The sequence below is a fragment of the Pseudorca crassidens genome, chromosome 14 (genome assembly GCF_039906515.1).
Source record: "Pseudorca crassidens isolate mPseCra1 chromosome 14, mPseCra1.hap1, whole genome shotgun sequence".
NCBI classification, from domain to species: domain Eukaryota; kingdom Metazoa; phylum Chordata; class Mammalia; order Artiodactyla; family Delphinidae; genus Pseudorca; species Pseudorca crassidens.
Window position 1 is genome coordinate 66,440,101 of NC_090309.1, and position 16,187 is coordinate 66,456,287.

The 16,187-nt window shown below is 41.8% G+C and overlaps 1 protein-coding gene across 3 annotated transcripts in view; it reads right to left on the reverse strand.

Moving 5' to 3' along the window:
- Positions 1–12,173, reverse strand: part of TTC27 (tetratricopeptide repeat domain 27) — a 176,345-nt gene extending 164,172 nt beyond the window's left edge. For all 3 annotated transcript variants that reach the window (XM_067703305.1, XM_067703303.1, XM_067703304.1), the window contains exons 1-4: positions 11,839–12,173; positions 10,499–10,676; positions 8,240–8,369; positions 1,200–1,340 (exon numbers count right to left, since the gene is read on the reverse strand). In XM_067703305.1, coding sequence (XP_067559406.1) covers positions 1,200–1,340; positions 8,240–8,369; positions 10,499–10,676; positions 11,839–11,926 — 537 coding nt within the window. In that variant the 5' untranslated portion in view covers positions 11,927–12,173. The remainder of the gene's footprint in view (positions 1–1,199; positions 1,341–8,239; positions 8,370–10,498; positions 10,677–11,838) is intronic.
- Between the last annotated feature and the right edge of the window lie 4,014 nt (positions 12,174–16,187).

The following is a 16,187-nucleotide window of genomic DNA, read 5'->3' on the forward strand; positions in this document are numbered from 1 at the left end:
AAAGGAAGAGAGAAAAATAATATTTTGTGACATGTGAAAAGCATATGAAATGTAAATTTCAGTGTCCATAAATAAAGCTCTATTGGTACACAGTCACACCCATTCACATACATATCATCTACAGCTGCTTTCACACTACAAGGCAGATTGAATAGTTAGGTGCACAGAGTTGAGCAGTTGTGACGGAGCCTGCACACTGCACAGCTGACAACCTCCACTACACCTCAAGGACTTTCTTCGAATCTCTCATGTGGTTTTCGTCACCTCCCACTGCGTAATAGCTATCTGTATCAGTGCTTTTCTCACTAATTTATATGTGACCTAAAGAAACCATATAACAGACATTCAACAAATGCTCTACTAAATCCAACCCAAATATGAAACAAGGTAGGATGTGAGCCAAGAAACAGTAATCAAGAAACAGCTTCCCTGGTGGCACAATGGTTAAGAATCCACCTGCCAATGCACGGGACACGGGTTCGAGCCCTGGTCTGGGAAGATCCCACATGCCGTGGAGCAACTAAGCCCATGCGCCACAACTACTGAGCCTGTGCTCTAGAGCTGCGAGCCACAACTACTGAGCCTGCGTGCCACAACTACTGAGCCTGCGTGCCACAACTGCTGAAGGCCACACACCTAGAGCGCGTGCTCTGCAACAAGAGAAGCCACCGCAATAAGAAGCCTGCTTGCTGCAACTAGAGAAAGCCCGTGTGCAAGCAACAAAGACCCAACGGAGCCAAAAATAAATAAATAAATAAATAAAATTTATTTTAAAAAAATTTCTAGGAGCTTTAATAAAAACAGTAAAAAGTGAAATTAATTTTAAAAAAAGATTTACTAAAAGTGCTATACTTCTGGCTACTCATTATCCTTACATGAAATTCACAAAAAACTATGAAGGGTGTTTTTAAACCTATTTTTAAGATTCAGAGAATGAACATTTATACACATGGAAATATACACACAACACATATATACAAACCCATTTAAGAGGCTCAACATCTCATTTTATACTAGACGAATCTCATGAGAGGAGACAGTTTTTGCTTATTTTCATCAGATTTTAAAATTAAACACCTAAAGAAGACTTAGAAAACAAATATACCAAGACATTTTCAGCATCACACCTAAAGTTTTATGCTAATCAGCACAAAAGTCACACCTGGGTCTGAATCTCCTGGCTCCTTTTCTTCCCTTACCTGAATAGCTGTCAGCCTATGTCTTACATTCACTAGGGAAATTCGTGCTAATAATAGCAGTATAGGCTTCAAGGTCAGGCTGTAGATTGATTCACCATCTAGAATGAGCAAACTCAGAATGAGTGCATCCAGTCCTTTGACCTGAAAAAAAAAAATTTAAGATGATATAATTTAGCAACATATTAATCGTTATATGTCTTACAAGAATACATATTTTCCAGGTAATCAGCTGTGAAACACAGGCACTGATCTATTACACAGCAGTTGGCACTGGATGGAGTCTTAACATTACAACTCCAGCCTGCCCTGACAGACAGCTTCCTGCTTGTACTTTAGATAACAGGGCAATCAAGAAAATGTTAGTATTTTTTTTTTAATTTGCTTTTCCCAAGTTGCACCCTTTTTTTCCAAAATAAATTTATTTTATTTATTTATTTATTTTTGGCTGCACTGGGTCTTCATTGCTGCGCATGGGCTTTCTCTCGTTGTGGCAAGCAGGAGCTACTCTTCATTGCGGTGCATGGGTGCCTTCTCTTGCTGCGGAGCACAGGCTCTAGGCGTGCGGGCTTCAGTAGTTGTGGCACACGGGCTCTAGAGTGCAGGCTCAGTAGTTGTGGCGCTTGGGCTTAGTTGCTCCGTGGCATGTGGGATCTTCCGGGACCAGGGCTCAAGCCCACGTCCCCTGCATTGGCAGGCAGATTCTTAACCACTGCACCACCAGGGAAGCCCAAGAAAATGCTACTATTGAAGAAGCATCATGACTTTACAGATTTACTTACAACAAAATAGCTTCTCAATAAAAACCATCCCTATGTGAAAGTATTCATATTAAACACCTACATTTCATATATGCTTCACCAGCTGGCTAATGTCATTACAAACCATTGCTGCTCCATAATTACTATAAAGCCAAAAAACAACAAGGTCTTACATATCAAATGCTGAGTAGGCATACAATCATGGACCAATGTGAACTGAGGCTGCCCAAAAGGGATGCCTCTGAAAAATCTACTTCTTACTGAACAGAGATTTTCTACAACAGACGAAGCACCTGTGTTTTTAAAATGTGGACTGAATCATTTTGACAGTCACCACAAAATCGATAGTAGGAATGCTCAATGTTAGGAACGTGGGCTGTAAGTCACAGACACGGGATAGGGTCCTTTTTCTGATTATTAATTTGTGGGCATAGGTAATTTTTTTTTTAACTGAAGCCTCTGTTTCATCAGTTATAAAATAAAATAATAGAACCTAAACCTCACAGGGTTCTTGTAAGGATTAAACAATCCAAGTGATCAGTGTCTGGCTCAATGCTTTGTTGAAACATTCAATAAAGGTAAGAAAGTAATAGCTGTGGGTTCATCCTCTGCCTAACCTTCATCATTATTGAAAAGTGTACTAGAGGAATAAAGACAACGTGAATGACCACCACCAAACCACAAATAATGCTTACTGTTACCTACACTGAGGGTAGAAGGAATTTTTTTTTAAGTTCAATAATCAAGGAACTATTTAAGTACTGTAACTGCCTCAACTTCAGAAGAAAACAGATACAAAAAAGTTAAGTGCAGTCCAAAATCACACAGAAGTTATCAGCGTTTGAACAGACATTACAGCCCAAGTTTTCCAACTCCCAAACCAGTGTTCTTCCTACCACCTCATGCTGCCTTCCCCTCAGACCTCTCTACCTCTTCCTGCCCCTCAGCAAGCTCCTGGGCTATGCTAAGCATGAGGAAGTCCTCAAGGACAGGGCCAGGATCACTTCTAGACTTCTGACTAGGACAACTGCATGATGGTAGTGTGGGTCACTGAGACACAGACACCAAAAGGAGACCTGGTTTGGAGAAGAACCTCACCATGAGTTCAGTCTTGGACACAATGAGTCTGAGGTACCTTGTGAGACCTCCAAGTGGAGGTACCGAATACACAAGTGAACCTACTGCTTAAGAACTAGAGAGAAGGGCTTCCCTGGGGGTACAGTGGTTAAGAATCCACCTGCCAGTGCAGAGGACACGGGTTCGAGCCCTGGTCCAGGAAGATCCCACATGCTGCACAGCAACTAAGCCCGTGCGCCACAACTACTGAGCCTGCGCTCTAGACCCCGTGAGCCAGAACTACTGAGCCTGCATGCTGCAACTACTGAAGCCCACGCACCTAGAGCCCGTGCTCCGCAACAGGAGAAGCCACCGCAATGAGAAGCCCGCACACCACAACAAAGAGCAGCCCCTGCTCACTGCAACTAGAGAAAGCCTGCACGCAGCAGCAAAGATCCAATGCAGCCAAAAATAAAATAATAAATAAAATTTTAAAAAAAAGAACTAGAAAGAAGACCCTGCCTAATGTGCCCAAGTTGGACCTGCAGCCTCATCAAATCATCTTGCCATTTAGATAGATTTAACAATCTTTATTTCCTAACATCCAAACCAAGCTGGTGAAGTACAAGACATGCCTTTAAGAAAAAGGATCCTTATTCTAATCACATTGAGATGAGAAAGATGTCTACCTGTTGTAGCACAAATTTAGATCATTTTCTTCTAAACGAAATCTTTAAAGATAACAAACAAGTAATTTAACAGGGCAACAAATAAAAAATTACACAAAGAGATACTCCATGATATACTACTTGGATCTCACTGCAACTAGAGAAAGCCCATGTGCAGCAGTGGAGACCCAACGCAGCCAAAAATAAATTTTAAAAAAATTAATTAAAGACAAAAAACAAAACAAAAAAAACTGGTACGTACATACAATGGAATACAATTCAGTCTTAAAAGTAAGAAAATTCTGACATGATACAACATGGATAAATCTTGAGGATGAACAATACATACTACTATATGTAAAGCAGATAATCAATAAGGATGAGTGTATAGCACTGGGAACTCTACTCAGCACTCTGTAATAACCTATAAAAGAATCCAAAAAATAAATAAATAAAGAGAATTGTTTATATTCTCAATTAAAACAGACAAAATGAAGGTTACAATTCCCTTAGGAACGACTCCTCAGTCAAGAGAGCATATGACATACAAAAATACTTATTTATCAGAATAGTGAAAAGAAGTCAACATCTGAGATAAACTTAATATAAAACTAGATTACTAGGAGATCAACTTTTATGTGTGAGAGGTGACCTACTCAGAAATGAACCTTCACTGCTATTCCCCTGAGGCTGGTTAGCACCAGAGGTTAAAAAACAGTGCTAAAAATGCCAAGGCCGTAATTTAGAGGCAGGGAAAATTAATTTGGCTTTGATGACTATACTCCATGACCATAAAGTATATTCACAAATATTTGTCCTTCACAAGAACTACGAAACATAAATCAGCACAGGAAAATGACAACTAGAAAATACTGATGTGCCACTCCCCTTTAAAAACTTCAACTCCCTTTATCTTCCAAATTCTCAGATTGCTGGTATAGAGTATAAATTGAATAATCCTCTCAAAAACAACATGACATGACCAAGAACAGCTGAACATGCATATACCCTAGGGCACAGCAACTCCACTCACAGATATATGTCCTCAGCAGAGCTTCCCAACTCAGTGCTGGGAAGCATTTCCATGTGTGGCAAAATATCAATCCCCTCAGTCCTCAGCGGTTGCCCGACTACAGCCTGAGGGCCAGTAAAAACAGCCTCTTCCATCTAGCACACTGCACCAAACACTATCCCTTTTTTTTAAGCATATGCTGTGCTTGGAAATTCTTGCAAATGATTCCCAGAAGACGTGTTCCTAATAGCACTGTACATAATATATTGCAAAAAATGGAAACATCCCATGTGGCCATTGAGAGTAGAATAGATATATAAACTGTGGTATATTCATACAACTGGAATACTATGCAATAGTAAAAATGAATAATAGTGTAATTTCAGAAATACACCACTGAGCAAAGCAAGTCACAGAACACACACAATTTGTTTCATTTATATAAAGTTCAAAAACTGGCAAAACTAAACAATATGTCCTCTGGGGATACATACATACATAGGTGCTAAAATCATGAAGAAAAGCAATGGAGGACTTCCCTGGTGGTGCAGTGGTTGAGACTCCACCTGCCAATGCAGGGGACGTGGGTTCAAGCCCTGGTCCGGGAAGATCCCACATGCTGCGGAGCAACTAAGCCCGTGCGCCACAACTACTGAGCCTGCGCTCTAGAGCCCGTGAGCCACAACTACTGAAGCCCGCGCGCCTAGAGCCCGTGCTCTGCAACAAGAGAAGCCACCGCAATGAGAAGCCCACGCACTGCAACGAAGAGTAGCCCCCGCTCTCTGCAACTAGAGAAAGCACTCCTGGAGCAGTGAAGACCCAACGCAGCCAAATAAATAAATAAAATTAAAAAAAAAAAAAGCAATGGAATGTTAACACAAAATTCATGAGAGTGGTTCATGAGAAAGGGGGCCAGGGATACCACCAGGAAGCACACACAGGGGACCTTGTAACCCTGTATTTCCCAACCTTTTCCAAGTCAGAGCAAATGCATAAGATGCTATTATTTGTAGTGCACATCGGGTAACTAGAGAAGGCTACTACACCAGACGAGACCAGTTCAAAAGCTCTCCCCAGCCCCGGCCCCACACAGCTACTGCAATGGCAAAGGGGCTCAAAACCTGGGGAACAGCAGTCGGGAAGCTCTGTTCTACAATGCTGGTGATGTTTTCTCTCTCAAGCCGGGTGGTGGGAACAAAGGAGTTTTGTTATTTAAACTGTATACATTCTGTATGCTTTTTGGAATGTATGAGGCACTTTTTTTTTAAGATTTTTTTTTTTTAATGTGGACCATTTTTAAAGTCATTATTGAATTTGTTACAATATTGCTTCTGTTTTTTGATTTTGGTATTTTGGCCACGAGGCATGTGGGATCTTAGCTCCCAGAGCAGGGATTGAACCCACACCCCCTGCATTAGAAGGCAAAGTCTTAACCACTGGACTGCCAGGGAAGTCCCATATGAGGCACTTCTAATAAAAAAATTAAAATCAAGGTCTTATTTAAAGTTTCCTATGATTTGGTCTGAGCCCCATCAAGGCTGACCTTTTACTGCTGCTCCAACAGGCTCAAAGCATCCGTTTCCCACAAACACCGCACTCTTCTCCCCTCTAAATTTCTGCTCATGTGACTGCACCTAGAACGTATTTCTTTCTCTTCTCTACCTGTCCATTTCCTCATCATCTTTCAGGTTCTAACTCAAGGTCCACTCTTGACGAAAAGGTCTTCTCAGACAAAATTCACTTTCCACACGTCTTCATTAATTTCAGTATTTCTTTTTTTTTTTTTTGATGTTGGGGGTAGGAGTTTATTAATTTATTTTATTTATTTTTGCTGTGTTGGGTCTTCGTTTCTGTGCCAGGGCTTTCTCTAGTTGTGGCAAGCGGGGGCCACTCTTCATCGTGGTGTGCAGGCCTCTCACTATCGCGGCCTCTCTTGTGGCAGAGCACAGGCTCCAGACACGCAGACTCAGTAGTTGTGGCTCATGGGCCTAGTTGCTCGGCGGCATGTGGGATCCTCCCAGACCAGGGCTCGAACCCGTGTCCCCTGCATTAGCAGGCAGATTCTCAACCACTGCACCACCAGGGAAGCCCTAATTTCAGTATTTCTTATAGGTTGAACCTCTCATGTAACCCATTTCTGTACTGTTTGGATTGTTACCTAACTTTACAGGTGCTTCTACTTTAGTATAGCAGAAAGAGTACTGAATTCGGACCCAGAAAGTGTGTGTTCCAATCCCCTAGCTATAAGGCCTCTGACAAGTTTCTTTCACCACTGTGAGCATCAGTCTTCTCATCTAGAGAATACGTCAAATTGATATAGCATACATGAATGAAGCACCACTCCAACCACACGTTAGCGCTCGGTACGTACTTACGACTTTGTCTGGTGGGTTTCTAACCTGCACTATAGGGCAATAGAGGCCAGAAACTGTTTTATACACAGTAAGAGAGGGAATGAGGCATTCCTTATAAGTAATTTGCTAGACAATTGAAGCATATCTCTTTAAGTGCCAAAATCTTGGGGATTTTATTTTAACCATTTTGGATGAAAACTTTTGTAAAGTATAGATTAAATTCCCTTCTTAGACGTAAGATACGGAAGAGCTTTTAACCTTTCAATTACGATTTAGGGCCAGCATTATGAATCTCAATTACTCTATTGCAATATAACATAATGACTCAGTAAACTGATGTGTACAGAGGCTTCAGATTATGACTGCTTTTGTATTTCTCTTTCCAACCACCATCAAATTATTAACACTAATCTCTAACAACTCCATTCCCCTTTCATTTGTTACTTCTAATTCTGAGAAACCAGGTAACAGTAAATAGGTCCCTTTTGCTGTGCAAGTTTTGGATGCTAAGCGCAGCCTTCCAGGCTGAGTGGTCGATAGTAATGCTCTAGTTCTGAGGTGTCTGGATAAATCAGTTACCATACTTCTTTTCAGAGCATGTCATATCCCCCAAGCCCTGCGTATATGTGCTCAAACAGTACTGAGGAATTCAAACTGCAAGCTCTACTGATGACCTACTGATGCAGGTCAATAATATTATCTCCATATATGGATAAGAAGAATCATTATCACCATGGAGCACCTCTGTGTCAGACACTGTAAGTATATACAAATAAGTATATCTGTGACATAAAGGAAATCACCCCTGGGAACTGTTAGTAAGGACAGCAGCAAAAGTTTCCTGCAACAAAATTAAACAGATCTCCACATTCTCTGCTTTGCCAGGAAAGATCTTTATGTAACTGTGGTAACATATGCAGCTGGGTGACTGGCGCAGCTGCCTGCACTTTAATAAAAAGAGCAGCTAACAGAGCTCCATAAAATGGGGAGCATCTGAAGAGGAGTTTGAGTCTGATAATGGAACTTCTGGAATTGAAAATCTGATCAATGAACAAGCATTCTTAGTAGGTTCTATACAAGCAATAAAGTCATGTTTCTCTCCTACCTATTATTAACTCCAGTTTATAAAGAGCCGTTCCTAAAGAATAAACAACACAATAATACCTATATATGACATTTCCAAGAAGCGTACCTCACTAAACTGCTGGAACAAAACAGACGGCAGAAAATCCTGAGGGTGTAAATCAACAAGAGGCCCCGTCCAGTTACTCTGAACAAAAAGTTGCAAACTGCTCACACCAAGTAGGAATATCAGCTGCTGTCTGCATATGAGAATAAAGAAATAAACATGAGCCACTATCACTGTACAACCACAAGCACACTATTTCATTTCAGTTTTATTAAGAAAAATGTAAGATATCAACATTTATTGAGATTATCTGAGAGTATTACAAAAAAAAATTTCTGAAACAATTTAGATCTGCAATGTCCAATATTATCACCATGAGCCACATACGGCTGCTTTAAATTTAAATTAATTACAATTAAATAAAATTTAAAATTCAGTTGCACTGTCCACATTTCAAGTGCTCAATGGCCAAACGTGGCTACTGGCTACCGTACTGTACGGCGCAGATACAGAACATCTCCATCATCACAGGAAGTTCTCCTGAACAGCACTGGTTTAGGACCCTATCAGGCACTTAGAATTTTGTCTTGTGTTCTATTTAACAGCTCTGACACTGGATGGAAAACTGATTTTATACAAAAGAAAGCTGACAACAAAAAGTTGTTTTCAAATATTTTACTGATCCTGTACTACCAACTATTAGAACAACAACAACAAAAAAAAACCCTAGAAATTTCACTTGAACCCATTCCTTTTCAATCCTACTTTGGCTGAAGACAGGAGTGGGTAGGTAAACCTATACTGCAAAGGAGAGATTTAAAAAAAAACTTTAAGCTTTGTGGGTCACACGTGTTTCTTTTTTTCCAACCCTTTAAAAATGTAAACATCATTCTTAGGCACTTTGGACTTGCTCCACCAGCAGTAATTTGCCAACCCCTAGATTAAGACACAAATAGGTGGGGATTCAACTCTAACGAATAGCAGCCAGAGAATCCTGTAGCTTCACACTGAAGGAAAAATAAAAGCAGTCACCCTCTTCTTCCCATATCCCCTAGGCCCTACCTCAAAAGGAAGATTCTTTAAGGAAAAAAAAAAATCAAGCCTACAAGCCTGTGGTAGCTGGAGTTCTCTGGATGCAGCACAACTGACAGCAAAGAATGAGCAGAAAACAGGTGACAAAAGAGGCTGTTTGTAATTAGAAATTAGGAAACTTGAGGAAACAGGTGTGCAGCAAGATCTCAAAGCCTTAATATAACTGTCATAACTAAAAATCAAAATCCTTAAGGGGAATTGAGAATAGAGTTTAATTTCCAAATACCTCAGAATGAGGTAACTGAAATGTCTCTTCTCAGCTCTGTGTGACAAGCCGAATTCTGGTCTACCAGTGTATGATGTATTTGTGTGTATGTGTGTTTTCATGTGCACCACACAAAGCTAATGGCTATGATACCACACACACATCTGACAGCAAAATAATAATCAGGAACGACATCAGAGGAATGTAAACTACTAGTAAACCAGAAAAATAAAAATGAATGACACTAATTTTTTAAATAAAATGCCTATAGTAGCACTCTTTTGTGAACTCCTTATAGATACAGATTATGTTTTATTCATCTTCACAACCTCAACACGTAGCCAGGAGTTGATTTGTTGAAGAACTAAATGAAGCCATTCCCTAGAAATAATGGTAAAACAAAACTGTGCTTTAAAGACAACTAAAGCTTGATGTGGTTGCCAGAGATGCTAGAGAAAAGGAAGGTATATTAACAAACTAACAATAGTAAAATATAAGCCACTGAAAAACTTAGGTTACACTGGTGTGTAACTATCCATTATATTTAATCCTATAAAATTACATAAACGTCAATGGAAGAAGATAAACCAAGGGTTCCATGCTAAAAACATTAAAGATAACCTAAAACATAATAAAAGTAGTTATAATTATCACTCAGCAATCTACAAACAGCAAGATGGAGAGTGTACACTTTCAAGTTAAAAGAAAAGAAGATCTGAAGTCTTGTCTATGGCTAAAAGCTATGAGACTTAAGCATTTAGAAACTCAGTGGGTTAGCAGCTACCACCCAGTCATAAGTCAGTGTTATATATGAAACCTGTATATCCTACACGACTTTACCTTTTCATTCTCAATGGTCCTCTGGACAGAAACTCTTACATAGATTATTTGGTACATCATGAGTCCTGAGTAAACATAAAGCCAGGTTTTTCAACAACTGCAAAAATCAGTGCCTTACACTGTCAAGGCAATATTAAATGTATTCATAATCTGTTTCCCTACGAAAATTTCAAATAAAATTCTACCTTCTGGTTTTGTCCAAATCTGTTGAGTAATCCAGGAATGTTACTATCTGCTTCTCTAGGTAGCTGTCAATCTTTTCTTCAGTCATCGTTGCTGAATTTAAAATACTTTGAGTCAATGAATTTAAGAATATGGCCTCATAGTTCCCTTCTAGCAGCAATTGTAGGAAAGATCCACTCTCTGTAATAGAAAAAAATTAGTCCAATAATCCAAAGAACAACTACTTTCATACCGTAAAAGGTAACTATTATCATTTCAGCATGCCAAAAAAAAATGTATATACTTAGAATGCTTCCTATACATTAACCACAAAGTACTGAGCAAATGCCCATCACTTCTCCTAGAATTAGAAGCTCATTCATACCATGAGCAGCATGTCAGAAGTTAGACCCAGAAATAATATTCCTCATTAGCAAGTAACATCAAAAGGAATTCTGCTGGGAATTCAAAAGAATTCCTACTGACAACAGAAAAGTTTCCTTACAAAGTTTCCTTTCACGATCTGGCTCCTCCTACCCCCACTGTCCTCCCTGATGAAAAGCTGGTTCCCTCATTGTTCCCCTAATATCCATATGCACATTCTGCCTCCACACTTTTACACTTGTGACTCCTCCTGGGGAACTTTTCCACTTGTCAGTCTCACTCTTTAAACAAAAATCAGGTCAAGTTTGACTTGTTCCATGAGACTTCCAGACCCAAACTTCAGAAACTACCTCTCTCCTGAAGCACCTATTGCGTATACACACAAACACGGGTCCGCGCACACATACATACACACACAAAAATATAGGACAGGACATATACTGTCCTACATTGTTATTTCTCTTTTGGGTCCAGCCTAAATTCCACAACCAGATGTGCCTATATCCCACTAGTATATGTGCCTTTTAACTCTTTCTCTCTCCGGTAAATGTGCTTTGCTTACAAGATTACATCTTTGCTGCCTCATTTCAGCTGTTGTGCTTACCAGCTGTGTGACCTTGAATAAATTACTTAATTTGTACTTAAATGCCTCCATCTGCAAAACGGGAATAAAAGTAGTGTCTACCTTACAGGTCTATTCTAAGCATTAAATGACTGAAGAAATGTTAAGGGATTAGAAAAACAATTGACATTATTATTGAACCCGGACGGTGAGAAGTCTGGGGTAAAGACATGCACGTAGCCTTTGGACCGCGCCCACTATGTCAAGGATGCAGCAACCCAAAGCATTAAGAATCAGATAGATTTGGGTAGGAAAAAAATAAAACCAGAAGGGATGAGAACCCAGCCGCCGCCACCCCTTCTCCCCACAGTCCTCACGCTGGCCTCAGTCCCTCCTTGGCGGGTGCACCCCTCTCACCCGAACCGGCGACTCCCTCTTGCTTCCACTGCTGCAGCTCAGCCTCAGTGGGGAAGCCCCTCAGTAGGGCCAGCTCCGGGGTCCACATCACCTCAGATATCGGTGCAACCAAAACAGAGTCCTACGAGGGTCACACAGGAGTCAACAAAAGAAAGTGAAAGGAAGAGGGTCCAAAGACGTCGAAGAGTAGTGGCGACAGTTCCTGTAAGCACATCCACAGCCCTAGAACCCCATGTGCGGACACCGGCACAAGGAGGCGACCATAACGGTAGCGCGGAGAACCCTGGGAAGAACACACAAACTCTCAGGGACCCGCTTCCGCCTAGGAGGCCAACCCGAGTCCTTGGTACTGAGCATGCCCAGTAGGAATGCCCCACCCCGAGCAGAGGAATGGGCGGTGTTTGGAGGGCGTGGCCGACCTCAGCCCTGCCCCCAGGGGTGCTGCCGAAGGAGTGGAGGGCGTGGAGTCATCTTGTACCGCCCACCGAGGAGGCAGGTTGAAATGCACTTCAAAGTCGCGATTTTGCCCAGCTGCGGTTTACTTGGAAGGTCTAAGCCTTTGATTCCTAAACCTGTTTGGGTCAGAACCCTCCAGACCACCTGATGAAAGCCATAGTCCTCCCCGCAAAAGCACGTGGACCCTTACCACCAACACTGGGGTACCATTTCAGGGAGTTAAAGACCCTCTGAAGTGGAGTCTGTGAACCCCAGGTTAACAACCCCGTCAGCAGGGCTTCCCTGGCGCCACAGTGGTTAAGAATCCGCCTGCCAATGCAGGGGACACGGGTTTGAGCCCTGGTCCGGAAAGATCCTACATGCCGCGGAGCAACGAAGCCCGCGCGCCACAATTACTGAGCTCTAGAGCCCGCGAGCCACAACTACTGAGCCCACGTGCCAGACTACTGAAGCCTTTGCGCCTGGAGCCCGAGCTCTGCAACAAGAGAAGCAACCGCAGTGAGAAGCCTGCACACCACAACAAAGAGTAGCCCCCGCTCACCACAACTAGAAAAATCCTGCGTGCAGCAACGAAGACCCAACGCAGCCAAAAATAAATAAATAAATATTAAAATTTAAAAATACTGGAAAAAAAAAAAGAACCCTGTCAGCAGAGGTCTTTATTCTTGAATGTATTCAAGTGTAAGAAAAGTATCTGGTTTTGATGCTGCCACTACATAAATCATAATTAGGTGGGACATCTGGCCCAGCCACTGGTGCAGAGAAACTTTTGGAGGCTAGACTGTGAGAAACCTCCCAGCCCTGCGTGCCTGCTGCCGGCCCAGAGCTGACGCTTTAGTCGCACGTCTTTTAATCTTCATAGCCGCACTCCTAGGCCAAAACGGAGCTCTGAGAGCCGGACTTGGTGGAACAGGACTCTGCCCCAGTCAGCTTGAAGCCTGCACCGTGAGTGCGCCTGCCATACACGATCCAGGAGAAAGCTGCAGGGTGACACTGACCACTCGGGATTCATGGAAGAATCAAGTGCATCTCTGGAAGAGCCTTGCCCAGTACCGGCTCCAAGGCGAGAAGCGAAGTAGTTCTTTCTTTTTTTTTTTTTTTTTACAACTTACACATACTTTATTTACTTGACTGAAAGCCTTATGGTACATAAAATGCTTTCTATAGTTGATCTCAGCTTTGTTCACACCTAACTGAGTTGTGTCTGGGTTTTCTGTGCTCAAGACTGCTCAATTGGTGCTGCTGCCGCTGTTGGTTTGTTTTCTTTCAGGATCAAGATGGGTACTTTCATATAAAATCTTGTTTTTAATTCCTTCTTTGGCAAGTCTTTCCTGGATTCTTAGCTTTGCATAATTATACCTACAATGGAACCAGCATCCTAAAGTCACCAAGATAAATCCTCCTACTCGAACGTCACATGATCTTCTAATTCTACCTTCGCCTTCCCTGGCCCCCCGGGCTCCAGCGCAGCCGCCATGGGGACAGTCGGCACCTCCTACGAATTCTTAATTCACTTTCTTCCTCAGGACCCAGAGCCCCTCTAGATTTTGGAAGGAAGAGGTGCTCGGCTTAGCTCAGCAGCTGCCAGCAGATGCCAACAGAAGCCAGACCTGGGCTGTGAGAAAAGAGCAGATGCCCTAGAATGTTTTCTCACTGAGAAGTAATGAAAAGGTATTTGTGCAGGGAAGCATTTTTGATCGGTGCGATCATCTGTTTTTTCAAGCACAAAATCTAGCACTGTGGAACTATTTGACAGTTGTTAAAGATCAACAGTTGCAGAAACACACTAACCACTACACCAAGTTCCTCACTTGTGTGTAGAGCCCCATTGACCCACAGAGTGAACTTGGAGCTCTCACTATAATTCAAGTTTTGTTTTGTTTTTTTAATTGAAGCATAGTTGATTTACAATGTTGTGTTAAGTTCTGCTGTATCAAGGTTTATTTTAAATGTGATTTGCGAGACAATGATAGTCATTAAATCTATTAATCTCCCTTGAAACAAAATAGAGTCCAGTAATAAAAATGGGAGAAAAAACATCTCAATTTAAAAAAAAAATACTGAGACTTCCCTGGAGGTCCGTGGTTAGGATTTCGGCTTTCAATGCCGGGGTTGCAGGTTTGATCCCTGGTCAGGAACCTAAGATCCCACATGCCTTGAGGCCAAAAAAAAAAAAAAACAGAAGCAGTATTTTAACAAATGCAATACAGACTTTAAAAATGGTCCACATCAAAAAAATTTTAAAAATAAATAAAACTTTAAAAAAATAAAATAAATAAAAATTAAAAAGAAAATACTGAGTGGAAACTGAGTTGGTAGGTGAGCTATGTCCACTTTAGGATCAGTGTAGAGTGCCTTGGCTGGAAGGTCTGTTGGGAACCCAGATGTCACTATTTATAAGTCCTTTTTCTTATGCTAGTCAGATTTCTCAGGGAGAGTTTTTAAATCTCCCACCTGGCTAGTGTCTGGTTGCCAGAATTTCAAAGTCAAGTGGAGCAAGAAAGCCAGGAGTCTCAGCATTCAGGACCCAGTCTGTATATGGGACCCTCTACAGGGTCCATATACACCACTGCAGGGGTGGTGGAGGGAAAGCAGTGGATGCACGTTCCAAACGACTGACTCAGCTGTGCAGGAGTCCTCCTCATTTTAGCCCCTCCTTCTCCCACCCCATAATCTTCGGTCCCAGAGGCACCTAGTGCTCCTAGTTCCTGAGTCTTTGGGGGATTCTTCAGTGTAGATAAAAGGTGCCCTGAGGGGGCTTCCCTGGTGGCGCAGTGGTTGAGGGTCCGCCTGCCGATGCAGGGGACGCGGGTTCGTGCCCCGGTGCGGGAGGATCCCACATGCCGCGGAGTGGCTGCGCCCGTGAGCCGTGGCCGCTGGGCCTGTGCGTCCGGAGCCTGTGCGCCGCGGCGGTGAGAGGCCCGTGTACCGCAAAAAAAAAAAAAAAGGTGGCCTTAGCATTCTCTGTTGCATTTTTAGGATTGGGCTTTCTTTGGTCAGTGAAATCAGTTACCTAGCTTCCAACACTGTTAACTCCTCTCATCTTCTCTTTCCTTGAGAGTTATGTCTTAATTTTTTTTCTTTACCGTAGTTTTTTAAATTAATTTTTATTGGAGTATAGTTGCTTTACAATGTTGTGTTAGTGTCTGCTGTACAGCAAGGTGAATCAGTTATACATATATCTAATCTTTTTAGGTCACCACAGAGCAGAGTTCCCTGTGCTATACAGTAGGTTCTCATTAGTTATCTATTTTACATATAGTAGTGTATATATGTCAATCCCAATCTCCCAATTCATTCCACCCCCCCTTCCCCCCTTGGTAACCATAAGTTTGTTTTCTACATCTGTGACTCTATTTCTGCTTTGCAAATAAGTTCATCTGCACCATTTTTCTAGATTCCACATATAACTGATACTATACGATATTTGTCTTTCTCTTTCTGACTTATTTCACTCGGTGTGACAATCTCTAGGTCCATCCATGTCACTGCAAATGGCATTATTTCACTCCTTTTAATGGCTGATGATATTCCATTGTATATATGTACCACATCTTCTTTATGCATTCTTCTGTCGATGGACATTTAGGTTGCTTCCACGTCCTGACTATTGTAAGTAGTGCTGCAATGAACATCTGGGTGCATGCATCCTTTCGAATTATGGTTTTCTCCAGATATATGCAGAGTGGGATTGCTGGATCATATGGTAGCTCTATTTTCAGATTTTTAAGGAACCTCCATACTGTTCTCCATAGTAGCTGTACCAATTTACATTCCCACCAACAGTGTAAGAGGGTTCCCTTTTCTCCACACCCTCTCCAGCATTTATTGTTTCTAGATTTTTTGATGATGGCCATTCTGACTGGTGTGAGATGATATCTCATTGTAGTTTT